General features: G+C 33.7%; 1 protein-coding gene across 1 annotated transcript; it reads left to right on the forward strand.

The window, feature by feature from the left end:
- On the forward strand, window positions 1-26,649 carry LOC134283278 (uncharacterized; the record flags this gene model as incomplete). Its single annotated transcript, XM_062765721.1, has 9 exons — window positions 1-322; window positions 9,845-9,932; window positions 10,644-10,756; window positions 11,272-11,371; window positions 13,769-13,884; window positions 23,849-23,957; window positions 25,297-25,406; window positions 26,200-26,287; window positions 26,484-26,649. Coding segments are annotated over exons 1-9 (939 nt in total), but the record flags the coding sequence as incomplete, so codon positions are not given.
- Window positions 26,650-27,396: the final 747 nt, after the last annotated feature.

The raw sequence follows: 27,396 nt of genomic DNA on the forward strand, positions 1-27,396 counted from the left end.
ATAATATATATTCAGTTTATAGCATCAAGTTGCAGCAAAGGACAGGCTTTGGGGAACTTGTTCGCGTACCAAGTTTTGAATCAGGTCAGCTGACCGTATCAAAAAGTGATCACCAAGGAATTCCTCCAAGATAACAAACACACGGTGGAACGAGACTAAAATATACTCGTGAGACTGGTGTGCAGTGGGGAGCCAAAATAGCTTTAAGAAAATACCGTCACAATCCAAAAATATTAATTTTTGTTTGTGTGAATTGTTTGCCATTTCGTCATAATGGATTATGTCTTTGGATTATCAATGGTGCTGGCGTTAATGATAAGAGGTAAGAGAGATCTGAAGGGCAGCGCCGCCTGTTGAACTCCTTTTCACCCCATCTCTTCATTTCTCACTCTTCTGAGGAGCCACAAAAGCAAGTAAATATAAATTACAAAAGCTATATTTTTGCACATTTTAATGTTACTGAAAAATATTTCATTCGATTCTTTTTATAATTAAACATTTTTTCTTAAAAGCAGCCTAGCTGGCATCTGAGGATTTATCTAAAATCCAGATATCAAATGTCGTTAATTAACCTACAGAAGTCCGCCAGCTTTGTTTATTCAGAGTGTACGCATTAAGTTTAATTCAAAATTAACAACACAGACTTCTTTGGGTTCGTAGTAAAACGTGTGCGTAAAATCCCAGTCCTTTGACATGGAGCAAATGATTTCGAGTTCATCTTTTTTCTCACACTGGTGACCGCTGTGATGCCTCCCGTAACACACCAGGCGTCCAGCAGGGATGGTTGTCTTTATTATACCCCCCGCTTGAGCAGGGATGGCAACTCCTCTCATACCACTGAATGAAATTTGATGCAACTTTCACAGAATCTTTATTACATATTGCCATTACAATTCTGTTAAGCAATAGAGGCTAAGCAGTTTCTTGATGAGTTACCACGCCGTGCAGTTTGCACTTCTGTGCGGCGACATATCGTGTGATCATCCAAGCTGCTTTAGTTTGATGTTTATCAGCTGCGATGTGATTCTGGTGTTCAAACAATATTTCACAGCGTTTATACAAAACTCTATTACGAGAGTTTTGTTAAGATGTTGGCAAGTGGATTTAAAAAAAATAAGCACGAAATCTCACAAACTCTGTAATTTATCGTCAAATTACAAGAACAACAAACAGAATTACATGCATAAGATTGTTGCTGGTAATTAGCTTTTATTGATGTAATTTAGACAATTTCTGGCATGCATTGGATCTGTGATGGTTGCATTCCAGTTTCTCGTTCTATTCAGGGATTCAATTAATAATATCAGTGAATGGTGGCAAGAAATAAGCAGGATTTAAAATAAGAAGGATTTAAAAGATGGGAACTGTGTGTTTCATGTCTGAAAATTAAGCATTTTTTGTCCTCTTGTCGAAAATAGCAGCAAAAGATGTAAATAAATTCTTTCTTAAAAAACAATATTTTATTCACATAGCTAGGAGAGAATAGGATTGGGCAGCAGATTCAGCCTATTTTAACCCTCTCCCTAAGCATATTCTTATTTGATGTAGCTATTATTGGGAATCATTTATTCACTGTTCTATGCCAGTGCATGTAAGGAAGTAAGACGCAAAGATACAATACTTCGTTTCTTTGATGAATTCTGCGGAAGATTATGCAGACGTTGGACTAAACAGGATGGAGAAAACCTGAACACTTTGTCAAAATGGATGTTAAACTCTTGATAGAAAGTTAAAATGCAATACGAGGGTTATCTAATCTTCAGTTTTCACCAAATAGGATGTTATAAAGGATTGAACAATATATTATGGTTTTAGCATACGAGGCTTACTATATCTTAATTCTTTGTTTCTAAGACTAATTCAAATATAGCTCTTTAAGCACTTGGTTAAAATTCTTCATCTAGAAATCCAACATATACTCAAGGACGAAACTGTTCAAAATCACAGCTCAGTGTTTAATACTTTTAAAAAGTATTAAACAATAAGATGTGAATCTAACCTACATGTATGTACAATTTATGAAGCAGAGGAAGAAACAATACATCATTTAATTTGGCAATGTCCAGTTGTAAAACAATTTCTACATGGTTTTGTTGGACACTGTCACCAAAAAAGACATTGTATAAAATCTAGATTGTAAAACTTTTATATTTGGAGATATAAGTAATACAATATCATCAAAATCTTTAAATATTTTGCTTATGTCAATGAAGCAATACTAGTATTTACAGATGTGCTGTCAACAAGCCTCTCAAAGTTTTCTGAAAATCAAAAATATTTATAAGTCATTAAAAAATACACAATAGAGACTTTCAGAAAATTGAAAAAAAAAAAACAAAACAAAACAAAATACAAATATTTTTCAAACATCAATAAATCAAAAATATACCTACTTTTATGTCACCCACCTTCTTTTAACTTATTCTCTCTCTCTCTCTCTCTCAAAAATGAAAACTGTAATGAAAGATTGTGTTTAATTTATGTTTGTATTATAGCGTTGTGGAATTTTAAGCATGGGAATTTCGATCTTCCATATATATACTGGATTTCTAAACTTAAACAAAAATCTTCACAAAAATAAACTGTTTGGTATAGTATACTGTACACTTTACCAAGCTCTCTATCTTAATGATTGTACTCATAAGTACTCTTGAGCTGATAAGATTCTGAAGTTCCTCATTAACAAATTATATAGTGTGTTGGAAATTCCGAAAGGTTCTTATAGTGTTCCTTGATTAGCTGACATTTTAAAATTCTTATGAAACAGAATTTATTTAAAAATATTCTACGTGAGAAGAAAATACTTGCTATGGTCTTTAATTAAGCATTCAAATAAAACGACGATTTTTTTTTCAATTAAGATACCATGAATACTTATTTCCATTCATATGTTCACTATATATTCTTGTCAGGTAAAAAAAAGACTTCACATGAGTTTACCATAAAAGTTTAATATTTGGATGTTTAACGACTTCAGACTATAAGCATGATAAGGGCGATCGAAAAAAATTATCACAAACTAGACTACTTCGCCTTTCCATCTTCCACTTTATTTATATGGTAATATTCGCCATTATGCATCTATATAATTATGATGTTTATTTCCCAACTTAGTCGATACTCAAGAGCATGCTCTGAATACGAATACTTTTTAAACCGAGTCAGGTAACGAATAGGTAAGTTGATGTTACAGGCCAACAAATTGTAAATTCTATGCTTGTTATGATGTTCTTGTAGCAAATACAATTTATCTTTGGATCGTATTTTGACGTTTTCAGATAAAATTAACTTAACTTAAGAATCCACTTTTTATGCATTGTTCATATAGATTTGTATTGTTTGAGGATTTGTTTAGATTGATCACTCTTATCGTCGCCTTTTTCGTTAAGATTAACACGATGTCACCTTTAAAGGTTTTTAAGTTCAAATCTATGAGACCAATAAAACAGGTTTATGGCAGGAATTTAAGGGGGATGTACGGGCACCTTTAGTGCAGTGAGAGCGAAATGTAAACATTTCTTCAAATGGCTAAAATACATTATATTTTGATCAAATTTTAAGTCTTTTTGATAAAGATACAATAAATATGCATAACCGAATGCATGTTGTGCATATATAATCTATACTTTTGCAGAAAAATGCTTTTGATATGCTCCTTAGAACTGCGCAGCTACAGAATTCAGCAGAGCCTTAAAAAATCCAAAAAAATATGCAAACTATGCATTAATGTTCTCTCTACAACCATTTGTTGAGAAAATGTCTAATTTTTGCACTTTTAAATGATAATTTCAAGTTCAAAATAAGGTACCATTGTCTTCAAAAAGAGTGAAAAGAACCATGAAAGTAGTTCATAGATAGCAGCACGTGGTCTATTTTTAGCACAGAATCTTGTTTTCCAGACCTCTTCTTAATATGGAGGGGCATAACAATCTTTAAATGTAGAAGAGAATTACAGTTGCAAAATATTTCAAATAATATGAACACTAAATTTTAAAAGAGGAAAGTAGTTATAGTGTGGCTTGAAGTAATTTATTTAGTTTGAACATACATTTTTTTTTCTATTTGCCCATATTTTCAAAATTACAATTGTACAAGGTAAAGAGAAAAAAATCAACCTATAAACATCTTTAAAATGATGTTTGGTGGTCCTCCCAACTCAGGGAAAAATTATTGGGTTCGTATTTATAGGTGAGAAAAAAATCCTTAAAATTTAAACAGAATTGTTTACGGAAGAAAAAGAAAAAATATCGTGTAATGGAATGTTAAAAAAATGAGTTGGGCCATTTCTAGGCAGTCAATTCAAAACTTGTAAAATATAAATGCCCTAGATCGGGAGAGAGGGCAACCAAATATTTTTATAACAAGTGGTATTATACGGCTAGTACATGTTCCATCACATACTTAGTAATGCATTTTTTTTATCTTTGACACTATTTTGAAAAACAAACAAAGGATTTTCGGGGGAGGGGGGGGGGGTTAGCACTCACTTTTTTTGCGATGATAGACATAGCATATGCAATGGACCTTTCATTGCAAACATTGTGCTCGCTTCTAAATTTCATAGAAACAACTCATTATATTTTATCAAGCTTCGTATGTTCAATGAGCAATAGCTCACAACGTTGTCAACATAATGAGACATATGATGCGTTTTTGTGTCCAAACATGACCCCATACAATGTGTGGGTCATTGCAAACATTCTAGCTATTTATGTGAGGTGCCTGAAGGAAATCCTATGACTGCCTATTTTTTCTATCTAACTTATAAACAAAATAGACATATGTACCAACTTTTCGAATGTAAGACATGTAATTACAATTTATTTTTCATGCACTGCGTATTATTTAACATTTTCAAATTAAATGCTAAGCATTTTCCTTGCAGTGCCCCATTTGAAAATAACTTCTATCGCCACAGAAAAAAGACCCACCGTAAACACATATGTTTAGGACATTTTTATCTTTTTTTCTTGAGTTTTAAAGAAACCAACAAATTATCAAGACTTGTTTCACGAAAAATTAAATATAAACATGGTAATAAACGCATCTATCTACAGCAGATATATGCACATGCCAACCATGTGCTTAGTGGAATAATATTAGCGAGGAATTTCGAGTTGAAAACAGAACAGTTTTTCCCGATTTGCTGGAGTGAGGTTAAAATCGCGTTTTTTCATTAATCAGACGATGCGATGCAACAAATAAAAGTAGTAAGTAATATAACCTAATGATTATTACTAAGTAATTTCTTGTCTTGGTGTTATTATGGTCGCATTTATTCTAAAATCATTGTTATTCGAACTCTGTGTGACAGAGGAATGGCGATAATAATTAGGACGAAATAAACACATGGCCTCAGGAAGACACCCATATGAAAAATCAAATTTTCAAGAATTATGGATAATGACGAGAAAAAAAACGGAACAAATGGTTGTAGCCATATTATCGATGAATCAAACTAACTCCATTTTCACTGCATTTTTCATATCATGAATGCTGTAGCTGCGCAGTTCTAACATGATTAATTTTCTTCTAATTAAGACAAAATAAACTTAATTGTTTACTAATTTTGGTCTCTAACAGTAGGTAATTAGTGCATTAGCACTTTGAGTAACTTTGAACTAGTTTAGTAGAGTATTAAGTGCATTCTTGGTATTTCTTAGTTTTCACCAGACTAGATCCAATATGGCTTGTACATCCCCCTTAATCAAAAGGACAAATATCACTATCTAGGGTTCTCGTTCTTGGATTTTTTTTATGGCGTCGAGCTTTAGCTCGACGCACATATAGCAATGATGAAATATCTCTGACTGTTCACCGCTTTCTTCATGCGCCAAATAATATAGTACTCGAACAAAGACCTTCATGTATCTGGCGTAGGAATATACATGCCACTTTTTGCGTTTATTCCATAAATTGCTTGAACATCATACAATTTCAACAGTCCTATACACAGTTGACAACTCACCCACTTTCGTCGGGTTACTTTTCGACCCTTAACCTGATTATTTTTTATGGCACGGCGAGTCATGCTTATCGCCCAAATCCCGGATTTCCGGATTTGGTTCGTAAATTAGGTTGTATTTTTAACTTCCAGTTACAAACCAAGCTTGATCTACGTAAACAAACCCGTTGGCTATGTGGATCAGTAGGCCAGTAAATTATCGGTGGAGGTGTAAACAATTAACTGGAATTGTTTTGACAAATCAAAATTTAAAATGGCTTCCGATACAGTGTAGAACAAGATTGTTATCAAGACCAGCAGGAACAAATTGAACAAAGAGAAAGAGAAACAATATTTATGTACATGTCAAGGAATCTTGGAAAACAACTTTCATCACATAAAATAGTGTTCGAAAACAGTGTAGGTCTTACTGTACATTTAGTACACATTACACTGGTTAATTAAATTAATTAGGCCTAATTATGAGAGAGGAAAAGTAATTTCAAATCCTCTAAAATTGGAATTACTTTTAAATTTAGCACCAGGGACCTATATATAAACAATATATATATTAGTATATACATGATATAGGTCCCTGTTAGCAAAAACCGAAAAGGCTTTTTTTTAAATGCAGACTTACCATAATTCAGGTCAATGCTGGACAATGAAACCAATTTTCTTATTTAAGGTAAGTCACTCCTGAAATTTGTTATATCAAGGATTTTTTGAGAAGTATATTTTGGATAAGTACTCATAAAGTGTAACTCAAAATCGCAAAGAAAATAGGGGGTCAGTGTGCATCCTACTGATCTACGGTACATTTAAGTTGACCTTTTTGCACTTAAATTTCATTTCTTTGGTTAATTACTTTAACCCTTATTATATTTGATGAGCTGTAAGCATGGCAATAAATATAATCTTATTTTACGTAAAATAATTTGAATAATATTTATCATTAAACAAATCTTGCAAATTAATGCGCGTAAATTATTGTGTGACCTTTTTGCACTAAAAAAATAACATATTTGGGGTATAAAAAACTTAATAGGCAATAAAAAATTTTCTTATATCAAACTTTTTACGACTTAAGTGCTGATCAGTCACAAGTATTGAGTAGTTTAAAATAATGAAAGAAAAAGGTGGGGTCAGTGATGTTAATTTTGAAATATTTGTCAAAATAAGTCATTTTCAGGCAAAAAATGGTGTAAATTTGATCTTGACTTCTTTAGTATATTTTCAATTTTTGGAAAAGTTTGTTGAGGGAAGGTGTAAAACTTAGTCTAAAAATATAAATTAAGACCTATATTAAATATTTTTAGCAATATCAAAACGGAAAATATTCTCCGAGTAAAGGTATGTGAGGCTAAATTTCCATTACATTAAATTTTATAAATGTGCAGATTTGCAGAATTTTCTGCTAAATATCCTTCCACCAAAAGAAATAGTCCCTCATAAATCTTGCTTCTTTGTAGATTTTTGAGCAGTTTTTTCATTGAATGTTAAAAAATTTACATTGTTGAATTTAATTATGTTATAAAAATTGAATTTTAATAAGTAGTATTGAAGTAAAAGCTTCTGCGTGAACTTTTCGAAAAAGCTGAGGAGTGACTTACCTTAACATGTCAATTTAATCAATAATTTTTCATCATTGTAAGTAAATAATTCAGTAAAGCCTTTTTTTTTAAATAGAAGAATTATCAATACATGTACACAAATGACCAAATTTTTACTTCTTGGGTGTTGGCAAGTATGGTCCTAATACTCTTTTACCGGGGTACTGACTAGTGACTACACATTCAAACCTGTTCTCAAGCTGTTCAGTTGGACCATATGAATTGAATGCTTTTATTTCATAAATGCTGAAATCGGGGTATTTTAGCTAGATATACATGTACAACTAAGCTATATAATTATTTCACGGTGTCACTGCCATATCTAAAGAGCGGCGCCATTGTGGCCCTTCAGGCCTTTGATTTTAAACTTTCAATGATGCATCTACTATGACACTTTTCAAATGAGCACTGCATTAACGATCCAAAATAAAAGATATATAAAAAAATTATATCATTCTAAAACACATCAAAACCATACATATTTAATAACATAACTATAGGCATTTTGAAGTCCTCCCCATTTATATGCTTAAAACAACTTAGTTTCTGTGTATTTTTAGTCATAGTTGCTGTTAGAATTTTGAAATGTTACAAATAACTGTTCTTTTTTCCTGATGCATTAGTATGCTTGAAGAAAAGTTCAAGTGCTAAAGGATTTCCCTTCTTAAAGCAATCAATCGAAAACGTCAGCTAGGGATAGAAACTATATATAGACAAAACCACAAGAGAAAACAAGATACAAGCGACAGCATTACTAAGCGAGAAAGTGATGGCTTCAGGGAACTTAACTACAATGGTTGAAATTATACAAAAAATAAGGGAGATGAAAGGCGATTTTAAAATTATTTCAGAAAATTAAAATATAATGAGAATTTTTAACCATTTCCGTCCTCTAAAAGTATTTCCCTATTTTTCTTTGATTCGGTGATACTAAAATAAAAAAAAATGCTATTCAAATGTCAAAGTCAATTCAAAACATTAAAGGGGCTGGGTGGTTGTGGCCATTTTTAGGCTTTTTTGATCTCCTGTAGAAGAAGAGCTCCATATAAAGATATAACAAAAGGATAATATTTTAAAACTAAAATTTATGAAATTTTTCTTTGCCAAATGATATTTGACAGTTTAAGATATCATATCCCAAAATTTAAGATATATCTGGTGGTTAATAAAACAAAATAATTTGGTGCCCCTCTAGCCTCCTTAAATATGAATGCCCTTGCACCAAGCGTTGGAAAGCCATGGCAAAGTTGATTTTCCCCCCCAAAGTATGACACTATTCAGGTCAAAAATAAAGAAGTCAAAACTGTTGGTATTTCAGAAAAGATCCTGTCACAAGAAATACATACTAGTGTCTGGAATATGCCAACCCTGGCACAAACCAGTCAAAAGTTACAGCGAAGGTTATAATATTTCGAAAGTAGATCAAACGCAATGGCCATGGTGTAATGATCAAAATTGTTGGTGCCAAACGTAAGGTCTTGTCCCAAGAATACACATGTAATATACAATAGCCCTAGCATAATCTATACATTGGTGTTCGGGCTTTCATACTTCACATAGGCATTCGATATGAAAAGTCCTCTCCTTAGAAAAGAATAATTTTTACTTCAACTTTGAGCTTGATCCACTTTTAATACCTTTAACCTTGACCATAACTTTTGTACATTTAAGGCTAGAGTTTTCATATGTCACAGGAATATTTCTCTTGACAAGACCATTTCTTATAGGCACCTAAATTATTTGTTACCCTTTGATATTGACCTCAGAGTTAAGCTCGTTTGGTCATAACTATTGAATGTGCTAGGGTTTTATATTTCAAGGTTGTTTTCTTTGTAACATGTCATTTTTTGATACCAACAATTTGATCTCTTGACCCTTGGGTTCAACTTGCAAATGAAAAACTTTAACCTTCGTTTTGAGCATTCACACAGGGGCATCAGATATTTTTTCCCACAAAAACATTTTGTTTCAACACATGCAAAGTGGTCACCCATCCAAGGGTTATAACTGCTTGTCGTCGTTTCACTTGCCTGAAATAGAGGGAGACTCTATACCGCATCACTTGAAAACTAGCTCACTAGCGAGGCAGTAGGTCTATAAGTTATTTCCTGTTATACTGGTCACTATACAAACCTTTACTGTGAATTACACACACGTTAATGATAATAATCATGATAATAATCGACATATAAATGAAACTAATTTAAGGGAGATTTACCCTACACATGTCTTTATAAGCACTAAATTAAATATTCTTAATTAGAAACAATTGTATTTTTCTATGTAGATGTGATTCCGTGCAATATTCAAGGAGTAACCCAGTGCGCGCAAAGTACTGACTATTCAACTCTGAGCGATCCTCAAAAATCATGTTTGTAAGTACCATATCCATGTATCTGATTAATCATTTCTTAGATTTCGAATATTAATTTGATATTCATTTGAATATAAATGGCTGTACAATGACTGGGGTGTTGCAACCACTATTGAAATAACGATCTCTATTGAAACAATTATTTCAATAGTGGTTGAGAATGCATTTCACTGGGGAAAGCAAACTTTTGCGCTTTTGACTTTTCTTTTAGGACGGTATCACAAAAAATACGTTTCGTTTGTTTGTATGTTGTTTAACGTCCCTCTGGAGATTTTTTCACTCTTATGAAGGCGCCACAACGTTTCGTAAGCAAATGTATTACAACTGTCGTTTGCTAATTTTTATTTGAAAATTAAAATAAGTATACGGCTAATTTTAATTTTCAAATAAAAATCAGTAAACGGCACTATGATTAATATGGTTGTTCATTATGTTAAAGTAATATCAAACAATAATACATCTATTAAATATTTAACCATGCATCTACGGTTTGTAGTGAGGTAAAATACTATTTGCTTCAGAAAGTATTCAACATTTTATGTTGTGGTAACCTATATACCAAATTCCCATACCAGTATTTATGTTCCAGAGTCATTCATATAGGACGAATTTTTAGCCCCATCGGACCTTAATAAATATACCTTTATATTAAATGCAGCTGCTTGTTTGTTCCGCTGTTTAAATCTTTCAGTCTAGAAAACTATATTTACAGGGAATGGAAGAAGTTTGAGGAATGTGTCTCACCCTTTTCTGACGCATGCGCCGAGAATCCAACTTATGTCGGCTTTTACAACAATATGAAGATATTGAAATCAAATTGTGGGGGTATGAACATCGTTTAAGAATACGACACCAATATCATAACTATATTTCAGAAAGTTCTAAACACTGCTCAATTCTACATTCCATTTAAAAAGAAATACAATGACACAATTCAAAACACTAGAAGTTTTATTTATTTTTAGCAATAAAAGATAAATTACTATGATCTTTATTCTCAAAGAAAGATTTTCCAAACTTGGTGACAAGCTCTTTACATCAACAATTATCTCGGTGTTGTAAGGATTCAAATATATATTCATGCTTAAAATACCAAAAGGATTTATTTTTCCTGGTACTTGAGCACATATAATATAATAATAGCGCAACATATAAAATGAAGGTAGCATGGAAACGTGGGTGCATTGTTATATAAAATATGCATCAATGCAAATTTATTTCAAAGAAAAAGGTTATTTTCTTCTAATAATTAAAAAAATGATATTATTGTCCTTGAAATTTAATTATTTAGTATACAGGTTTATAGAAGGTAATTACTGTTAATCTATGTTTCATTACAGGTTCTAGTGGTGCTTCTTGTGACGTCATGGGGCTTCAAAAATGCATGAGTGTTGTAGAATCATCACAGAATGAAAACAGTGGCCTGGAGGAAACTTGCAAGTAATTACATACATTTTTAACATACATTGTTCATAGTCATCAGGAGGCGGATCTTAAGGGAATGAGGACTTAGATCCCCGTGAATTTTTTGAATTATAAATTTATTTATTTTTTATGTCAATCTAACGCAGTGAATTCGAACCTGCGACATAAGAATTCAACCACTGCCTCGTGCAGACGACACATATTGGAATGATCAGCGAGCAATCAAAATCTAAGTTCAAGGGTTCAACGGCTTCAGACACCACATGTCAAAAGCGATACTGCAATGGATACATGTAAATAACGTGTATATCACGAGATCTCTTTCCGCAAACCATGTGTACATGTAATATTAATAGTGATTAATAAAAAACAGACTTGGCAAGAGCTATCCACAGATAATTCTATAGAGTATGCCGTATAGCAGACCTGGAATAAGCAGAACTCTTTGCTACTTTCTGTAATTCGATGTATACCCTATGTCCACATTATAACAAAATACAATCTTTTTTAATTACCTGAGTCATTCAAGTGGCCTTTGGCTATCTGTTTTCGTCCGTCGTCGTGCGTCGTGTTTTGTGTTAATATTTTCAGCCTTTTCTCTGAAACTGCTCTACCAATTTCAACCAATTTAGGCATACACCATCTTAGGGTGAAAGGGAACAAAAATTGTGAATTTCATGGTCCCTGTCCTCCTGGAGCCTGAGGGATGGGGCCACAACTACTAAAATTAATGCAATCTTTTAAATCCGCAACCACTAAAATTAATGCAATCTTTTAAAATCTTCTAACCGAGCAGTCAAACTGTTAACAAACTTAGTGTATAGTTACCGGGGTATGACCAGGAAGGTTGTCTTCCCAAACTGTAAATTTCATGACCACAGGGTCAGGGGTTCAGTTGCTAATGTGGGGCTCTATCAATTATAAAGTGAAAATTCATTTATATTTAATCCTTTGAAAATCTTTTCCTCTGCTCCTGGGTAATAATCGGAAGAACTACCTACATACTGTACTTGTGGTTACGTTAAAAAAGGTCCTTTTTCAAGATTGTGAATTTTATGGCTCCAGGGTCAGGGGCTCTGGTGTTAGGGCGGGGCTCTATCGATCATATAGTGACAATGCACTAATTCTTTGAAAACCGTCGTCTCTGCTCCTGGACATTAAACAAACTAACTACAGTACATACATAGTTATGATGTCAGAGCAAGGGTGTCTCTTCCTTAATTGTAAATTTCATGGCCCTGGGTCAGGGGTTCTGGTGTAAGGGCGGGGTTCTATGGATTATAAAGTTAAAATACATTAATTCTTTGAAAATCATCTTCTCTGCTCCTGGGTAATAAACAGATGAATTATGTACATATAGTTAATATGATGAGCAGGGTCCTTCTTCAAGAATTTTGAATTTCATGACCCCAGGGCCAGTGGTTCTTGTGTTAGAGCTCTATTGATTATATATTGAAAATTTATAAAAGCTTTGAAATTTTCTTCTGGGTATTTGTCAAACATTTATGATAAGCAAGGGTGCCTTTATCAAAACTGGGAAATGTGTGGACCCTTGGCCTGGAGTCCCTGTGGGATGGGGCACTACTGATTATTGCTGATAAGTTGAAATGCATTTTTTGTTCCCCTTCTCTGTCTATAGGTATTAGTAACCAATGTAAGCATGCATGCTAATTGTATAGTTATGTTTGGCAATGGTACCTCTTTCAAAATTGTGAATGTTATGGCCTCTGGTTTATAGCACGATCCAAATTCAATTGTTGGAAAGTTGTTTCATGATGCTCTAGTGACCTATAAGGCCCATGGGCCTCTTTATATCAACATGATATGCTGCCCTAAACCTGTTCCATTTTACTTTCAAACAATCACTTATTTAGTAAAGATAACGAAATATCACGTTTTCAGTTAAACATACGTACTCCAAATCATTATATACTTTTGAGTGGAAAAAAAATTAAGATAAAAATATAAGTGCATCACTAGAAACACTTTGTTTAAACTCTCCATCTTGGGATTTTCACTTGGGTTTTGTTTGTGACTGATGCTTAATTACAAGTAGTCATAAATTATCTACGCATGGGTAATGTTAACAACTGAAATTGCAAGCTTTCTGTTAATATATTCTCTCTAATTCGATACATCGGAAGTAAATTAAAAAAATTAACTCAAAATACTGTGTGTATTTGTGCTTCCCCCATCACTTTTGACTACAATTTACTTATATTTACATTAAAACATTGATAAATCATAATTCTCAGTTTGGTTATTTTAATCGAGCAAACTTTGTTAAGCCTGACGACGAAAAAGTTATCCGAATGCTGAAGGCAATATACACAGTCTTCTTTATGGAGTCTTTAGATTTTTTCTGTACAATATACAATTTGATGATTAGCTGTATTATAATCTTTTTGATAGGGTTTTACCAGCGTTTCTACAATGTGTTGATCCATTGAGAAAGGCATGCGACGACGGTGACCAACTTTACAATAATATAAAGGGTAGCATAGCTGACTTTGAGAGGAAGTGTGCAGGTAGGTCATATACATGTAGATTGTTACACTTTTCAAGGTAGAAGATTCTGTTGAGTTTTCATTTAACAAATTTGTAGTCATAATTAGTATGTTAAATGAAAATCGCTTGGGAAAGCAGGTAAAATGAATTCCAGAAAAAGAAGCTTTCGAAATACAAATGTATTAAAAAAATATCTTAAGAGTAAAATTTCTTAGGAAGTCTAGATAAAAAATGATAAAATTAGGACCAATTCCGCCCCCACAAGTAAAGTGGGATCACTATAATATGGTGATAAAAGTTTAACATTGAAAAAAAAAGAAAAACAATGATCTTAAAAATCACAGGAAAATATTATATGAAACACGGATGTAAGCTTCCTTGGGTGGTATAAATTCCAAATCCTTCAAATCATGGCTCCTGGGGGAGTATGGGGCAACTAAAGGGGATTATTTAGGGGGGGTGAAAATATGAATCACTGTACTAGAAAAGCTGGAACAAGCTTCTACATAAAACAACAAAACACGAATTATAATTTTTTTTTTTCAAAGCATGATATCATAGTGGGCCATTATAAGGGATGAATGTTTTACATTGAAAATATATAGAATAAATTTTCTGAAAATAAGTAAACCAGAAAGTATAAAACTTAAGTAGTGAAGATACATGTACAATTCTGTTTATCTTATAATCCCAGGGATTATTATTATTATCCACAGTAGTGGATCAAAGTTTTGCATAAAACTTTTTAAAGATTAAAATAAAAAAAAAACTTGTAAAGAAATTTAATAACCTATTTATATGCAGACATTCTCAAGTTGTGTGTATTTTGTTGTCACTACTATGACCTCGTGGAAGAGCTGGGTGACTAAAATCAGGATCAATTTGCACATAATGCAGGGAAATAAGTTTCTTCTCCCTAACTGATATGTACCGTATATACTCGCATATAAGTCGGTTTTTTGGGAGTAAATCTCTGATCTAAAACTCTTTGTCCGACTTATAGGCGAGCTATTAAAACTAAGGATTTATATGAGGTCATTCCATCTGATATACAAGCTTATTTAATAAAACCGACTTATAGGCGGTATTTCTTTTAAGTTAGAGATTAAAGTTAATGATATTATATAGGGAAAATTGTCAAATTTCCAATATTTTTTTTCAGAAAAAGCGAATTGGAATATCAGCAATGCTTTTTATTATTGAAAATTAATCAATAAATATAATTTAGTTTAAAAAACAATAGGTATCCAGGCATTCAGAGAAATTGTCATGATTTTTTAACTTATTTGGTATTTTTTGTCTTCTACTTCCGTCATATATTCTATAATACATAGTGTAAAAGGCTTTTTCCAGCATTGCAAGACATCACAAATCACTTCTCATTTTATATCATTCTAAAAAGCATTGGTATCTAAGACTGGATTCAAGAAAATCTTATTTCTCTTAAACTGTATTATTTTTTTCTCCGTTTGTAGAGTACAAATGTCAACTTTTATAAGACCTTCTCTAAGACTTCCTAAGACCTTTAAATTTTAATTTTTGGAGTTATCCTTCCTGGCTGAGGATCGGATATCCTTAAATAACATGCTTTTATTAGTAAACTCGGTAACTTGATTACCCGTTACTTTGGATTTCTAATATGTGCTTTCGGGAAGAGCCCTAGGAATACGGCATTACTACTTCCGGCCAACAGTGCTACTAATTTCCTCTTTCCCGATCAACGACGTGTAATATTTTGACCCAAAATGGTCATGATGGAGATTTCTTCCTATCCATTCACAGGGTCCTGTGTTTCATAATGCTAACATTCTCAGATGGCGGATATCCATGCTTACAACTTTTCAACGTTATACAAAACCATTCACCACTATAAGTTATCGTCCGATTTTTGATATCATTGACAACGCTTTTTCAATAAAAATGGAACTCGTAAATTTACTTACCTTGTCATTGGTCATTTGCAAAAATCATTTTGTTAAAAAACACTTTGATCGTACACACAAGTTCTCTGAAGTTGACAAAAAAAAGCTTGAGTTTCTGATTGACAATATCTATGTGGTTTTTGGAGACCAGGCCCCGGGATCATGAAACAGACTTAGACTTAAGTCAAAATTTCAATTATCTATAAAATCTTTTAAACTTGTTGGAAACTCATAATTTGCATTGATGATATAAAATTGGAAGGCATTTTCATTTTGGGCTGCTTGACCCTAAAAAAAATCAGCATCTAAGGCATTTTTTGACTTAAGCTTAGAATTCCAACAATCCTGGATATACAGTCCGTTATTAGCAGTTCTATTTTTGTATTCATATGAAGCAGAATTTGTGCACAATCTTATGTGTGAAAAGAGGAAAACACTTGTTATGGCCTTCAAATCGACATTTTCATATATCGACGACATATTGTCAATTAATAATGGTAATTTCCATTCTTCTGTCGATACGATATATCCTGGTGAGCTTGAGATAAAAAGATACTACAGAGTCTAACACATCTGTTTCATATTTGATTATTTTACTTGAAAAATACGTTAATGGTAATGTAACAACCAAGCTCTATGATAAACGTGACGACTTTAACTTTTCTATCGTCAACGTCCCTTACTTATGCAGCAATATACCTTCATCACTTGCATACGGAGTTTATAAATCTCAGTTTATTCAATCGATACGCAAGAGCATACTCAACGTATGAACAATATCTAAAGCGATGTGAATTATTATCAAACAAGTTAATGAAACAAGAGTATCAGCAGGCTCTCCCCCGCGTGGCGCAGTGGTTAAAGCGTCTGCTCTAGAGTCGAAGAGTAAGGAATTTATTCTTACGTCGCGGGTTTGAATCCTATTGTGGGACGTGGAGACTGGGCCTTTGGCTGAGACCGTATAAACGGAGGTCCCGTGTCGCAGTAGGTGCTTGCACGAAAAAAAGATCCTTCCCTTATCGATGGCCCTGAGTGCCAGGTATAGGACAAAATTTGCAGCTATCCACCGGCAAGTGGTGGCGTCTCCATATGAGTGAAAAATTCTCGAGATGGACGTTAAACAATATACAATCACAATCGTAAGTTCATTGGTCGATACAATGACCTTGTCAGATTTAGTCCATTGTTTATACCCTGAATTGACGACGGATTTTCCCGTTATATCCCGGTCATGACAAAGAGCACACGGCGGGTGTGACCGGTCAGCAGGAGATGCTTACTCCTCCATGGCACCTGATCCGACCTATAATGATTTGGAGGTCCGTGTTTGCTCTGTTCATGTTTTGTATTGCTTTATGGATTTTTTATCTTGAATACTTTTCCTTTTCTCCATATGTTTCACACAAAGTACATATGTACAAGTTTTGCATGAAGAAAAACATGCCACATGAGTGATGAAGAAAATGATTCGATATGATATAAGATATCCTCGACATAGTCCATATCGATGTTAAGTACCATCTTTTTGAAGGTAAAGTATTCAAACAATAACACATGCAGACACAATAGCTGCGACGGTACTCAACAAGAGTTAAGCAATTAATATTGTCAATATCGACCATACAATGAACACTTCATATAGTGAGAGTATTCAAGTAACTCGCATCTTGAAAAATACAATATCAAGTGTAACCATAATTCTTTGAACAATTGATTGGATATCGATACGTTATCGTACATATTGACAGAAAGTATTCTTATTTACACACAAGTATAGCAAATATTGTAGCAAACTATAAAAAAAGTCAACTGTCGAGATCGTAACTACATCATGTATTAGACACTAAGGGTAAGATGGGGCCATTAAACGAGATAAACTATTTTCATAAGAATATGTATTTAAAATCTGCGGGACACATTATTAAGGACGTGATTTAAAATATAAACATCTTCTTGGTGTGTACAGATAATACAACCCGGGGTAGGTTGGGTCACGATATGGGGGTCAAATTATTATTCAAACAAGCTAATTCAGAGAATTCGTGTCCCCCGCTTAAGGAAAAAGTCGGCTCCCCCTGACTGAATTTGTAGAATTATTAAATGTATACATGTATACTGAAGCAAATAAAATACATGTATGTCAATATGCATATACATGTAAAGATTTGATTGCTTATTCTTTATTATGTGTATAGAAGATTTTTTATATGGAATATTTATCACACTGTAATGATGATTTTATAACCTCATAAATTTTTCATTTCACATGCTGAATACTATCATTTAGTAAAAAAAAAAAGTATTTTTTACCGGACCTCTCACATATGAAGCGAGAGACATAATCACTAGACCACGGAGTCGCTTTACATGGAGCGAAGTATATGCAGAACTGAAGTCACATACATGTATATATTCATGTTTTCATGTTCGGTATTCTCAAAATTTTACACAATCCATGGTGTTTGATTTATTTAGCCTTTATTAAACAGTTCTAATAGATGTAATAAGAACATAAAGTCCGCCGAGAACCTGTTTTATACGCAATAACTCTCCTCATGCCCCTGCGCTAAAAATAGCGACATGTAATACTATAAATACTAATAAAACAAACGGGGCGGGGCACTTTGAGAGGGGCGAGAGACGTCCTAGGGAATAAAATTACATTGCATAACCTCAAAATCTTCTTGAAATATCCAGGAAATGATAGTGTTACACACAGACAGAATGTATAAATTTACGACCTTGAACTTTGACCTTTTGACCTCAAAATCAATAGGGGTCTTCTTTAGGCCACAGGGAGTTGTTATGTAAAATTTCTTTGCTATAGCTCAAATGGTTCTAGAGATATCGTGTGGAAACGAAAGTGTTTTAACAGACAGAATTTGCCTATTTATGACCTTGACCTTTGACCTTTTGACCTCAAAATCAATAGGGGTCTTCTTTAGTCCATAGGGAGTTGCTATGCTAAATTTCATTGCAAAAGCTCAAAGGGTTCTCGAGATATCGTGTGGAAACGAAAGCGTTACAGACAGACAGAAAGACGGACGGACGGACAAACCCAAATTAATATCCCCCACTTTTCAAGCGGGGGACAAAAAACTTTGTGAGTATCACAGGTCAATAGTTAATTAATATTGGCAATGTGCTCTAGGTTTTTACGGACCAGCGTGAGCTTTGTTACCCCTAGGCCTTTCTTATGATTATTGGAAAAACTGAACTGTTCATCATAATTCGATCTCCGTTATTAGACGACAGCCTTCCTACTATTAAAAAAATCTTCAACCTCCAGGAAAAGAAAACTGAAGTTCTTTTAAGTGAAGTATCTACTTAATAATTTTAATTTAACGGCATTGTTACGATGCTTGGTGAAGTCTAGAGCTCCTATAAATGCACAAGAGGAAAAAAAATTCTGTTTTTTTTTTTATGACACAGATAATCTAGTTTTAACATTTTTTACGTATTCACCGTACATTCTTAGTTATAAAACGACAGACCATCAATAAGCTACAAATGATCCCATGAATTACAGCGAAGTGATGTTAACCTCGGCACAACTTCGCCCGAGGGGAATCATTCTGATCATGCTGAATGTGACAACTAGTAGTAGTGGTATAAGATCAACCTTACATCTTGTAAATATGCAAGAATAAATGCAGTCTTTAAACTTTGCTCATCTGCAAGAATGCAAATAAAAAAATAAACTGCAAAGCAAAATACGTTGTAATGAAATTTACAATCTCGAACATTTCGTTGAATGAAGAAGCTTGGCTATAATTGCAAATGATGTGGTACACATGATAATTCTTCCTGCATTTGTCGACCATTGGAAGAGCCGGCATCAGTCAGCCTGCTTATTGACTTTTTCTAACCATCAATTAAATAATTGATAGTACATTGTATTTGAAGCATTCTCTCTTGCATACGACTGTAACTCCGCCTTCTCTGAGTCAACGTTTGCAGACGTTGGTATTAATCATCGTAATACTAGCTTTCCCCTTAGGAAACCCCGCAGACGGCATTCAAAAGAGTGTATGTGTGTGTGCGTTTTGCAGATAGGTTTAAAAAATCAAAAGATATTTGATAGCATATTTTGCACTGCAAGAAAAGGCAATATGAATTCTCTGTTTAAAATCGGATTTACTTTTATTTCCGTCTGCTTCGCAGGTAAGATGAAAAAAAAGACAATCTAATATATGTAGATATTTATTACTTACATGCATTCATAATGAGATGAGGCGCATTCCTGTTTAGGGGGTGGGGGGCAGGGATGTAATCACGGAATGTTAGAATATTTAAAGGGGATAGAAGTCTGTATGTGAGTAATTAACATAAGGTCTAGCCAATCTAATTGATCCGAATCTTCAGGGCGACTGATCGGTCAAGGCCAACGGATTAAAACACCGCCAACAGAGAGCACGTGTTGTCCTGCAACTGGATAATGATTTATTATAAAAAAAATTAAAGATGAACAGAACAAGTTTCGAGATAAATTATCTCTGAAAACAAATGTAGGAAAGTTGAATAGCTTTGTTACAATAACCTATTTTAATTTGTATTTGTGGTAATTTATCTGACCTCAATTTTTCTAAATAAGCGATTCTTTTTAAATGCCCACCGTCTGATAAGCCATCGTGTCCATGTCAAGAACTAATAAAAAGGGATTTTAAAACGAAGTGGAGAGAAAAGCTGGGCTAAATAACAATGCAGTTTTCTTTAATTTATATTTTCTAGTTTTTTATGCAATTTTAGCTGGAACAGATATTCAATTCTTACTAAACGTTTTCTTGGTAAGTAACTGCAGACCTGAGCGCTTTAGTTACTAGTAGTAAAATTATCATAGAAATGTCGCATTTCATTGAGAGAAAAAAAAAGTCAGGTGTTAATTTAGATGAAAAAGTGCATTTCATTGCAGTCCCCCGCCTACTTTTTTTTACGTTGAAATTATGCGTCCATAGCCATTTTGGGTAATGAGCCTTTTTGTTTAGTTTTCTTTATTTCACTTTACCTAATGTAAAAACCTTTGTCACATAATTCCTCACTGTAAAAAAAGCTTATTAAAACGATAGATATTTATTCGTATGCCGTATAATATACACATGTTGTGCGTCCTTAGGGAGTATCCAGGTATACAATTAATTTGTACGCTGCATATTTAAAGTGTCAAGAGGGCGCTGTTCTGTAGTGTGAACCTCGTTATAGATGGCTTATCATAAGGCATTTACTTGTTCAGTTTACAGAACTCCCATCTTTTTGTGTAGACTGCCGGGCAGAGCGACATAAATAGAGATATTTTACCCGGCGTCTGTCTGTCCACCTTTTTATGTTGAGAACTGTAAGGGGTTTGTTTTGTACATATATTGTTTGGCACTTTGATTTTACAAAGTACTGTGGTTATCGACCTCATGACTCTTTATCTACTTTTCAAAAAAAGTCCCTAGTGCTCATATACAGCATAAATTCTGGCTTTTAAAGGGTAAACTATGCCATTTAGCATATGCACTTAGTAATTATCAAAAAGCATACTTGGAAAATTCATTATAACCATACTGCACTATAATAAAGCATTACAATTTACTAGTCCCTGACCTTTGATCTATAAACCGGGCAATTAAATCTAGCTTATGGCTTTTGAATTTTTAGACGCAGGAATTTGATGATCCAAATGAATGTTTGTTTTTCCTTTGCATGTAAATTTAAAAAAAAATTATCATGCTCATAGTAAAAAAAAATATTGACCTGTTGACCACTCTTTGATTTCTTTTTACATCTTTTGTAAAGCTACAAAGCAGGCGATACGTGCGTTACTCAGTTAATTGGAACACTCTAGTTTTGTGAAATGTTCGTTCTTATTCTTTAATTTAATAACTAAGTATGAATAAGAAATATAGATAGTGATTGCTTTGATTGAATTATCCATAATTTTGATACATAATTTAACCATTTGCCCCATTTTAGGTTACTTAAGATTTTGTCGGTTTTCGTTCGTCGTGGGGGGTGCTTGGGTCGAAAACTTTGGATAGGTGAAGGAGTACAACTTTTTATGCCCCCGTAAACGAAGTTTCGGGAGTATAAAGTTTTTGTCATGTCCGTCTGTCTCTCTGTCTGTCTCTCTGTTTGTCTGTTTGTCCGCAAAAACTTTAACCTTGCCCATAACTTTTGATTTAGTGGAGGTATGACTTTCATATTTCACATGTGTAATCCTTATGACCACCAAATTTGACCTTTTGACCTTGACCTTGGAATTTGACCCACTTTTACATGAATATTTTAAATTTTTACTTTGGCCAAATTTTTTGAACAGTAGATACCAGGACATTTATACTTCACATATGTATTCTTTGTTGAAAGACCTTTCATTGGTTACCAAAACACTTGACCCTTTGACCTTGTAGATTTCCGTACTTGTGAAAAAACTTTAGCCTTGGCCATAACTTTGAACGGTAAGGGATAGGGCTTTCATATTTCATATATGTAATCCTTGTGAGAAGTCCCTTCATTGGATACCAAGAACTTTGACCCCTTGACCGTTGAGTTTGACTGACGTTATAAAAAAGCAAACCTTGACCATAACTTTTAAAGGGTTAGGGCTAGTGCTTTCATACTTTACATATTTAATCCTTGTGACAAAACCTTTCATTTGATAACAATAACTTTGACCCCTTGACCTTTACCTTGGAGTTTGACCTTTAAAAAAATTAACCTTGGCGATAACTTCCGAACGGTTAGGGCTAGGGCTTCCATACTCTACATAAGTATTCTATATGGCAAGACTTTTCATTGGATACCAATTACCTTGACCTTTTGACCTTGACCTTGGAGATTTTTGTACTTATTGAAAAAACTTTAACATTGGCCTATTTTCAAATTTCGTAATTGTTTTCCAGTGAGAATACCCTACTTTTGGTACCAATTCATTAAATTTGCATTAAAGAAAAGTTTATTCTTTGCCATGTTGCCATACGGGGCATGGCTCTATTGATTATTTTGTCATGTATTAATTCTTTGAAAATCCCTTTCTCTCTGCTCCTAGATATTTTGCAGGTATAAATCTTAGCGCAGATAATAATGAGCAGAGTAGCCTATTCAAAAATTTTGAATTTCAGGGCCCCTGGATCAACGGTTCTGGTGTTAGGAAAAATGCTATAAAGTAAGACAAATAGGTCGTACATTCTTTTAACTTCTCTGCTCCTGTATATTTTAAAAGCAGAAAAATAAATTGTATGGTATGGTAGTATAGGATTCCTTGTACACAAACTATAAAATTTACAGTCCCAAGGCCAGTGTTTTTGGAGTTTATATAGGTATAGTGAAGTCTGGATATAATTATGTATATATATATATATATATATATATATATATATATATATATATATATATATATATATATATATATATATATATATATATATATATATATATATATATATATATAAGACCGTCTTATCGTACATTTCTTTGAAAATCTGATTTTCTGCCCCTAAGTACTTTGCTTTAAAATTTTGTACTTTTTTGAATTGTTCATGCATTGTTTGTTTTTTTTCCAGGGTATTGAAATTTTCAGCTTCTTATCTAGAAGTACTGAACCAACATTGACATATGATATAACATTAATGGGAGTAAGGGTTGAAAAATTGTAAAATTAGCCTTTAGAGATGGGGCCAAATCCTTCAGAATGAGAGCTTTCTTAATAAAATCTTATTTTTTATTTGTGGGCATGAAGCAGTCAAAGTGTTGGCATAACTGTAATAACTGACATAATTGGTAAATTCATTGGCTCAAGGCGTTTTTGGAGTTAGACTGGGTCTTTCGTGTAAAGATAGTGAAGTGTATAAATTATTTAGTCTCTTTTTTTCTCTTATTTATTTAGTAGATAAACTAGATATATTTTTATAATAAAGTTTGAAATTTATGACCCCAATGGCAGAGGTTCTAGCCGTAAGGAAGATAACGTGTCCAAAAATATGAAGCTGTGATAGCCTGTGAAATACCTGTATTTGTAAAGAATTTAATTTAATAGTGATATATTATTTTTTAATTAAACAGAAAAAATTCCTTTTTTCAGGAGTGTCTTCAGAATGTAACATAGTAGAAGTGTCCAAATGTTTTACATCGTTTAAAATGCCAGAAAATACGCAATCGATGTCACCGCAAGACAAACAGACCATGTGCGCGTGAGTAGTTGTTGTTTTTTGACCTGTATTTTTTACCACTAGCACTAAGCTTGGAACAACTTAAGAAAAAGTGTTTTTTTTTGGCAACTTGACTGTCAGTAAACATTGTCAATACAATAAAAGCAAAGAATAAAAAAATTATACATGATATATTGACAATTTTTTTTGCTCACACTGATAATGTCAGAGCATCATAATTGCTCAACCTTCAGCACCGTCTTTGGTGTTGTCACATAGGCGTCGGAACCGGGGAGGTCTAAGGGGCATAGCCCCCTTTTTTGCAAATATATACGTAAAATAGGCATTGAAAATTGGGGTTCACCTTTTTTAGATCACCTGAGCCGAAGGCTCAAGTGAGCTTTTCTGATCACATATTGTCCGTAGTCCGTCCGTCCGTCTGTAAACTTCTCACATTTTCAACTTCTTCTCAAGAACCACTAGGCCAATTTAAACCAAACTTGGTACAAAGCATCCTTGGGGGATGCAGAGTTTAAATTGCTAGGTTTCCTTCTAAGGGAGATAATCAAGAAAAGACAAAAATAGGGTGGGGTCATTAAAATCTTCTTCTCAAGAACCAGTTGGCCATGAAAGCTGAAACTTATGTGGAAGCATTCTGGGGTAGTGTAGATTTTAAATTGTTAAAATCATGTCCCTCGGGGGTAGGGCGGGGCTACAATAGGAAATCCAAGTTTTACATAGAAATATATAGGAAAAATCTTCTTCTCAAGAACCAGTGGGCAAGGAAAGCTGAAACTTAGGTGGAAGCATCCTGGGGTAGTGTAGATTCTAAATTATTTAAATCAATGGGGAGGGGGTTTAGAGGGCAACAATAGATATGAGAACAGGGGAAATCTGGTAAAGAACTGCATCACCAAAGTAACTCAGGTGAGCGATGTGGTCCATGGGCCTCGTGTTTTTTATTGGTTTAGCCCCCCCCCCCTTTTCACTTAGCCCCCCCCCCCACTTTCAATTTGCTATGTGTCATTACAGTTTTAATATGTTTTCAGGGTAGATTTCTCTCCAATGAAAACTAAACCATGTGTTAATCAGCCTTGTTTACTAATTGAGACTAGTTATCTTCAAAGCATTACACTTGGGGGAAAAGTGGAGGACCAACCACTCGCCTCCCTTATCCCCCAAAGCCTGTGAAAGTTTGATTCAACAATAATCACGTTGCAGAAGATGCATTTTTTGGTTAAAACTTTTGAGAAAAAATTGTCAGGTTCATTTTGTAGAGCAGATGATAACAGAAATGCATTCGTTTATACTGACTGACAGGAAATAAATTTTAACATTTAAATGAAAGATATCACAGTGCCATAAATATTGTATTTTACAGATCAATTCAAGCTGTGAAAAGCTGTATTGAGCCATACAAGAGCGCTTGTGCTGCAAATCCGTCTTTTACGACGATGATGAGTAGTATGACTCAGGCTGCTATGCTTTGCGGTAATTACTAATTAGTTATTTGACCTTTGAATGAAATACAAGCAGATACAGAGAATAGTCACTAACCCCTGGTCCCCTTGACTTGGATGCAGTAATTCATGACATATTTGTACTGTATTGTCTTTGTGCCCTGTTCTGTCTTTCCATCATATCAAGAATTTTAAAGAATTTGAATTAATAAAAGTTAAGATAAAAATGATGTAAAAAAGCATCAGATTCTAATGTGAGTCTTTGAATATATTCCTTCTTCTCTGTTATTTTCTATTAATCCATTAAAAACCTAGCTCAGTTGACTTGGTTTTGGTCTTGTAATAATAACAAAGGAACATTAAAGTATGTGTTGCCTGTTTCGTAACTCCATTAATGATAGATCAAAATAAAAGGTCAAGGGGTCAGATATACATTTGGAAAAGTCTAATCACAGGTAATGAACATGTAAAATATATGAAAGCAATGTCTTCTCTCCAATAAATGTTAAGGTTATGAAAACCAAGGTTAAAGTTTTTTGTGACAGACAAATGAATGAGATTTAGTAGTGTCCCCTCGTTTTCACAAAAGTATGGAACAGCAAAAATTAGGGAAACAAATTTAATTTCTGCTTAAATTTCCACATATTTTTCTTTTAATAAGAATTCTAACTTTTTGATGTAGTTTTCTAAAATAATAAAGAGAGCTGAATTCTTAGTTCAAATCTAGAGCGATTATTCACATCTTAATTAGCACCATGACATAAGAAAACTCCAATCAGAGATGGGGGACAAGGAAATGTTCAATGTTTCATTTTGTTTTTTAGGAGATTCTGGTTGCAATTTAATGAAATGCTACTCAGATGCTGGGATTGTAATGGATAGTACTGGAGGAAAATCACCAAATATCAGCTGGTAAACCCCTGTACTACTACATGTTTATTATATAATTTGTGTATTTATTTACGAAATGTTTATATCTTATACAATATGTTCCAAACAATCAAAACAATATTAAAGCAAGTTTGTTTCGTTTATGTTTATAAGGGTAAGGATGGAACCACTTCAATATATTTTAAACTGAAGGCTTTTATTTTGAAATTCATTTCAGTGATGGTTATATGTCATTGAAAACATGTGTAGAAAGCCAGGCATCGGCCTGTCAGCAGAGTCCAGTTTACTCAAATGTTCAGGAATCTCTTGAGAAAGCAGGAGTAATGTGTGGCTCTCCAGGTAAAATAATGAATAAGAAAATTCTTGCATGTTGTTTAAGACAGGTATTGGATCTATTTCTGTATGTTTTACTTTTGTTCCTTTCCTTTTTAGCTCACCTGAGCTTTACTGACCACCTGTTGTCCATAGTCTGTCCATCCATCTGTCTGGACATACACAAGCCACAATAGGGAATTAAAGTTTTGCATTGAAAAATATAAAACAGGAAAATTCATCTTCTCAAGAACCACTGGGCTAGAAAAGTTGCAACTTTTGTCCCTTTGCAGTGGGGGTGGTGGGTGTCAAGGTATCAAAAGATGACAAGGGGACAAGTTTAATGAAGAAAAATAGGGCCTAAGTTGTGAGCATTGTGGTCCATGGACCTCTTGTTACATCATATAATGAAGTGAAAAGAGCAACAAAAGGCCCATGGGCCACATCGCTCACCTGAGAAACTGGTGATGCAGTTCTTCACCAGATTTTTCCTCTTCTTATATCTATTTTAGCCCCCTAACCCCCTAACCCCCCCCCCCCCCCTGGGTGCTCATTTAAACAATTTAGAATCTACACAACCCAAAGGATGCTTCCACATACATGTCAGCTTTTCTTGCCCACTGGTTCTTGAGAAGAAGATTTTTATGCACCTGGATCAATAGATCAGAGGTGTATATTATTTTTGTCCTGTCTGTTTGTCTGTCTGTTGTCAACTTTAACCTTCGCCATAACTTTTGAACCATGAGAGATAGATACTTGATTCAAATTTGGTATGTATATTCCACCAATGAAGTTCTTTTAAATGACACCAAGGACAA

Source organism: Saccostrea cucullata, unplaced genomic scaffold (genome assembly GCF_032062105.1).
Source record: "Saccostrea cucullata isolate Sc308-1 unplaced genomic scaffold, CSIRO_AGI_Scuc_v1 ctg48, whole genome shotgun sequence".
Taxonomy (NCBI): domain Eukaryota; kingdom Metazoa; phylum Mollusca; class Bivalvia; order Ostreida; family Ostreidae; genus Saccostrea; species Saccostrea cuccullata.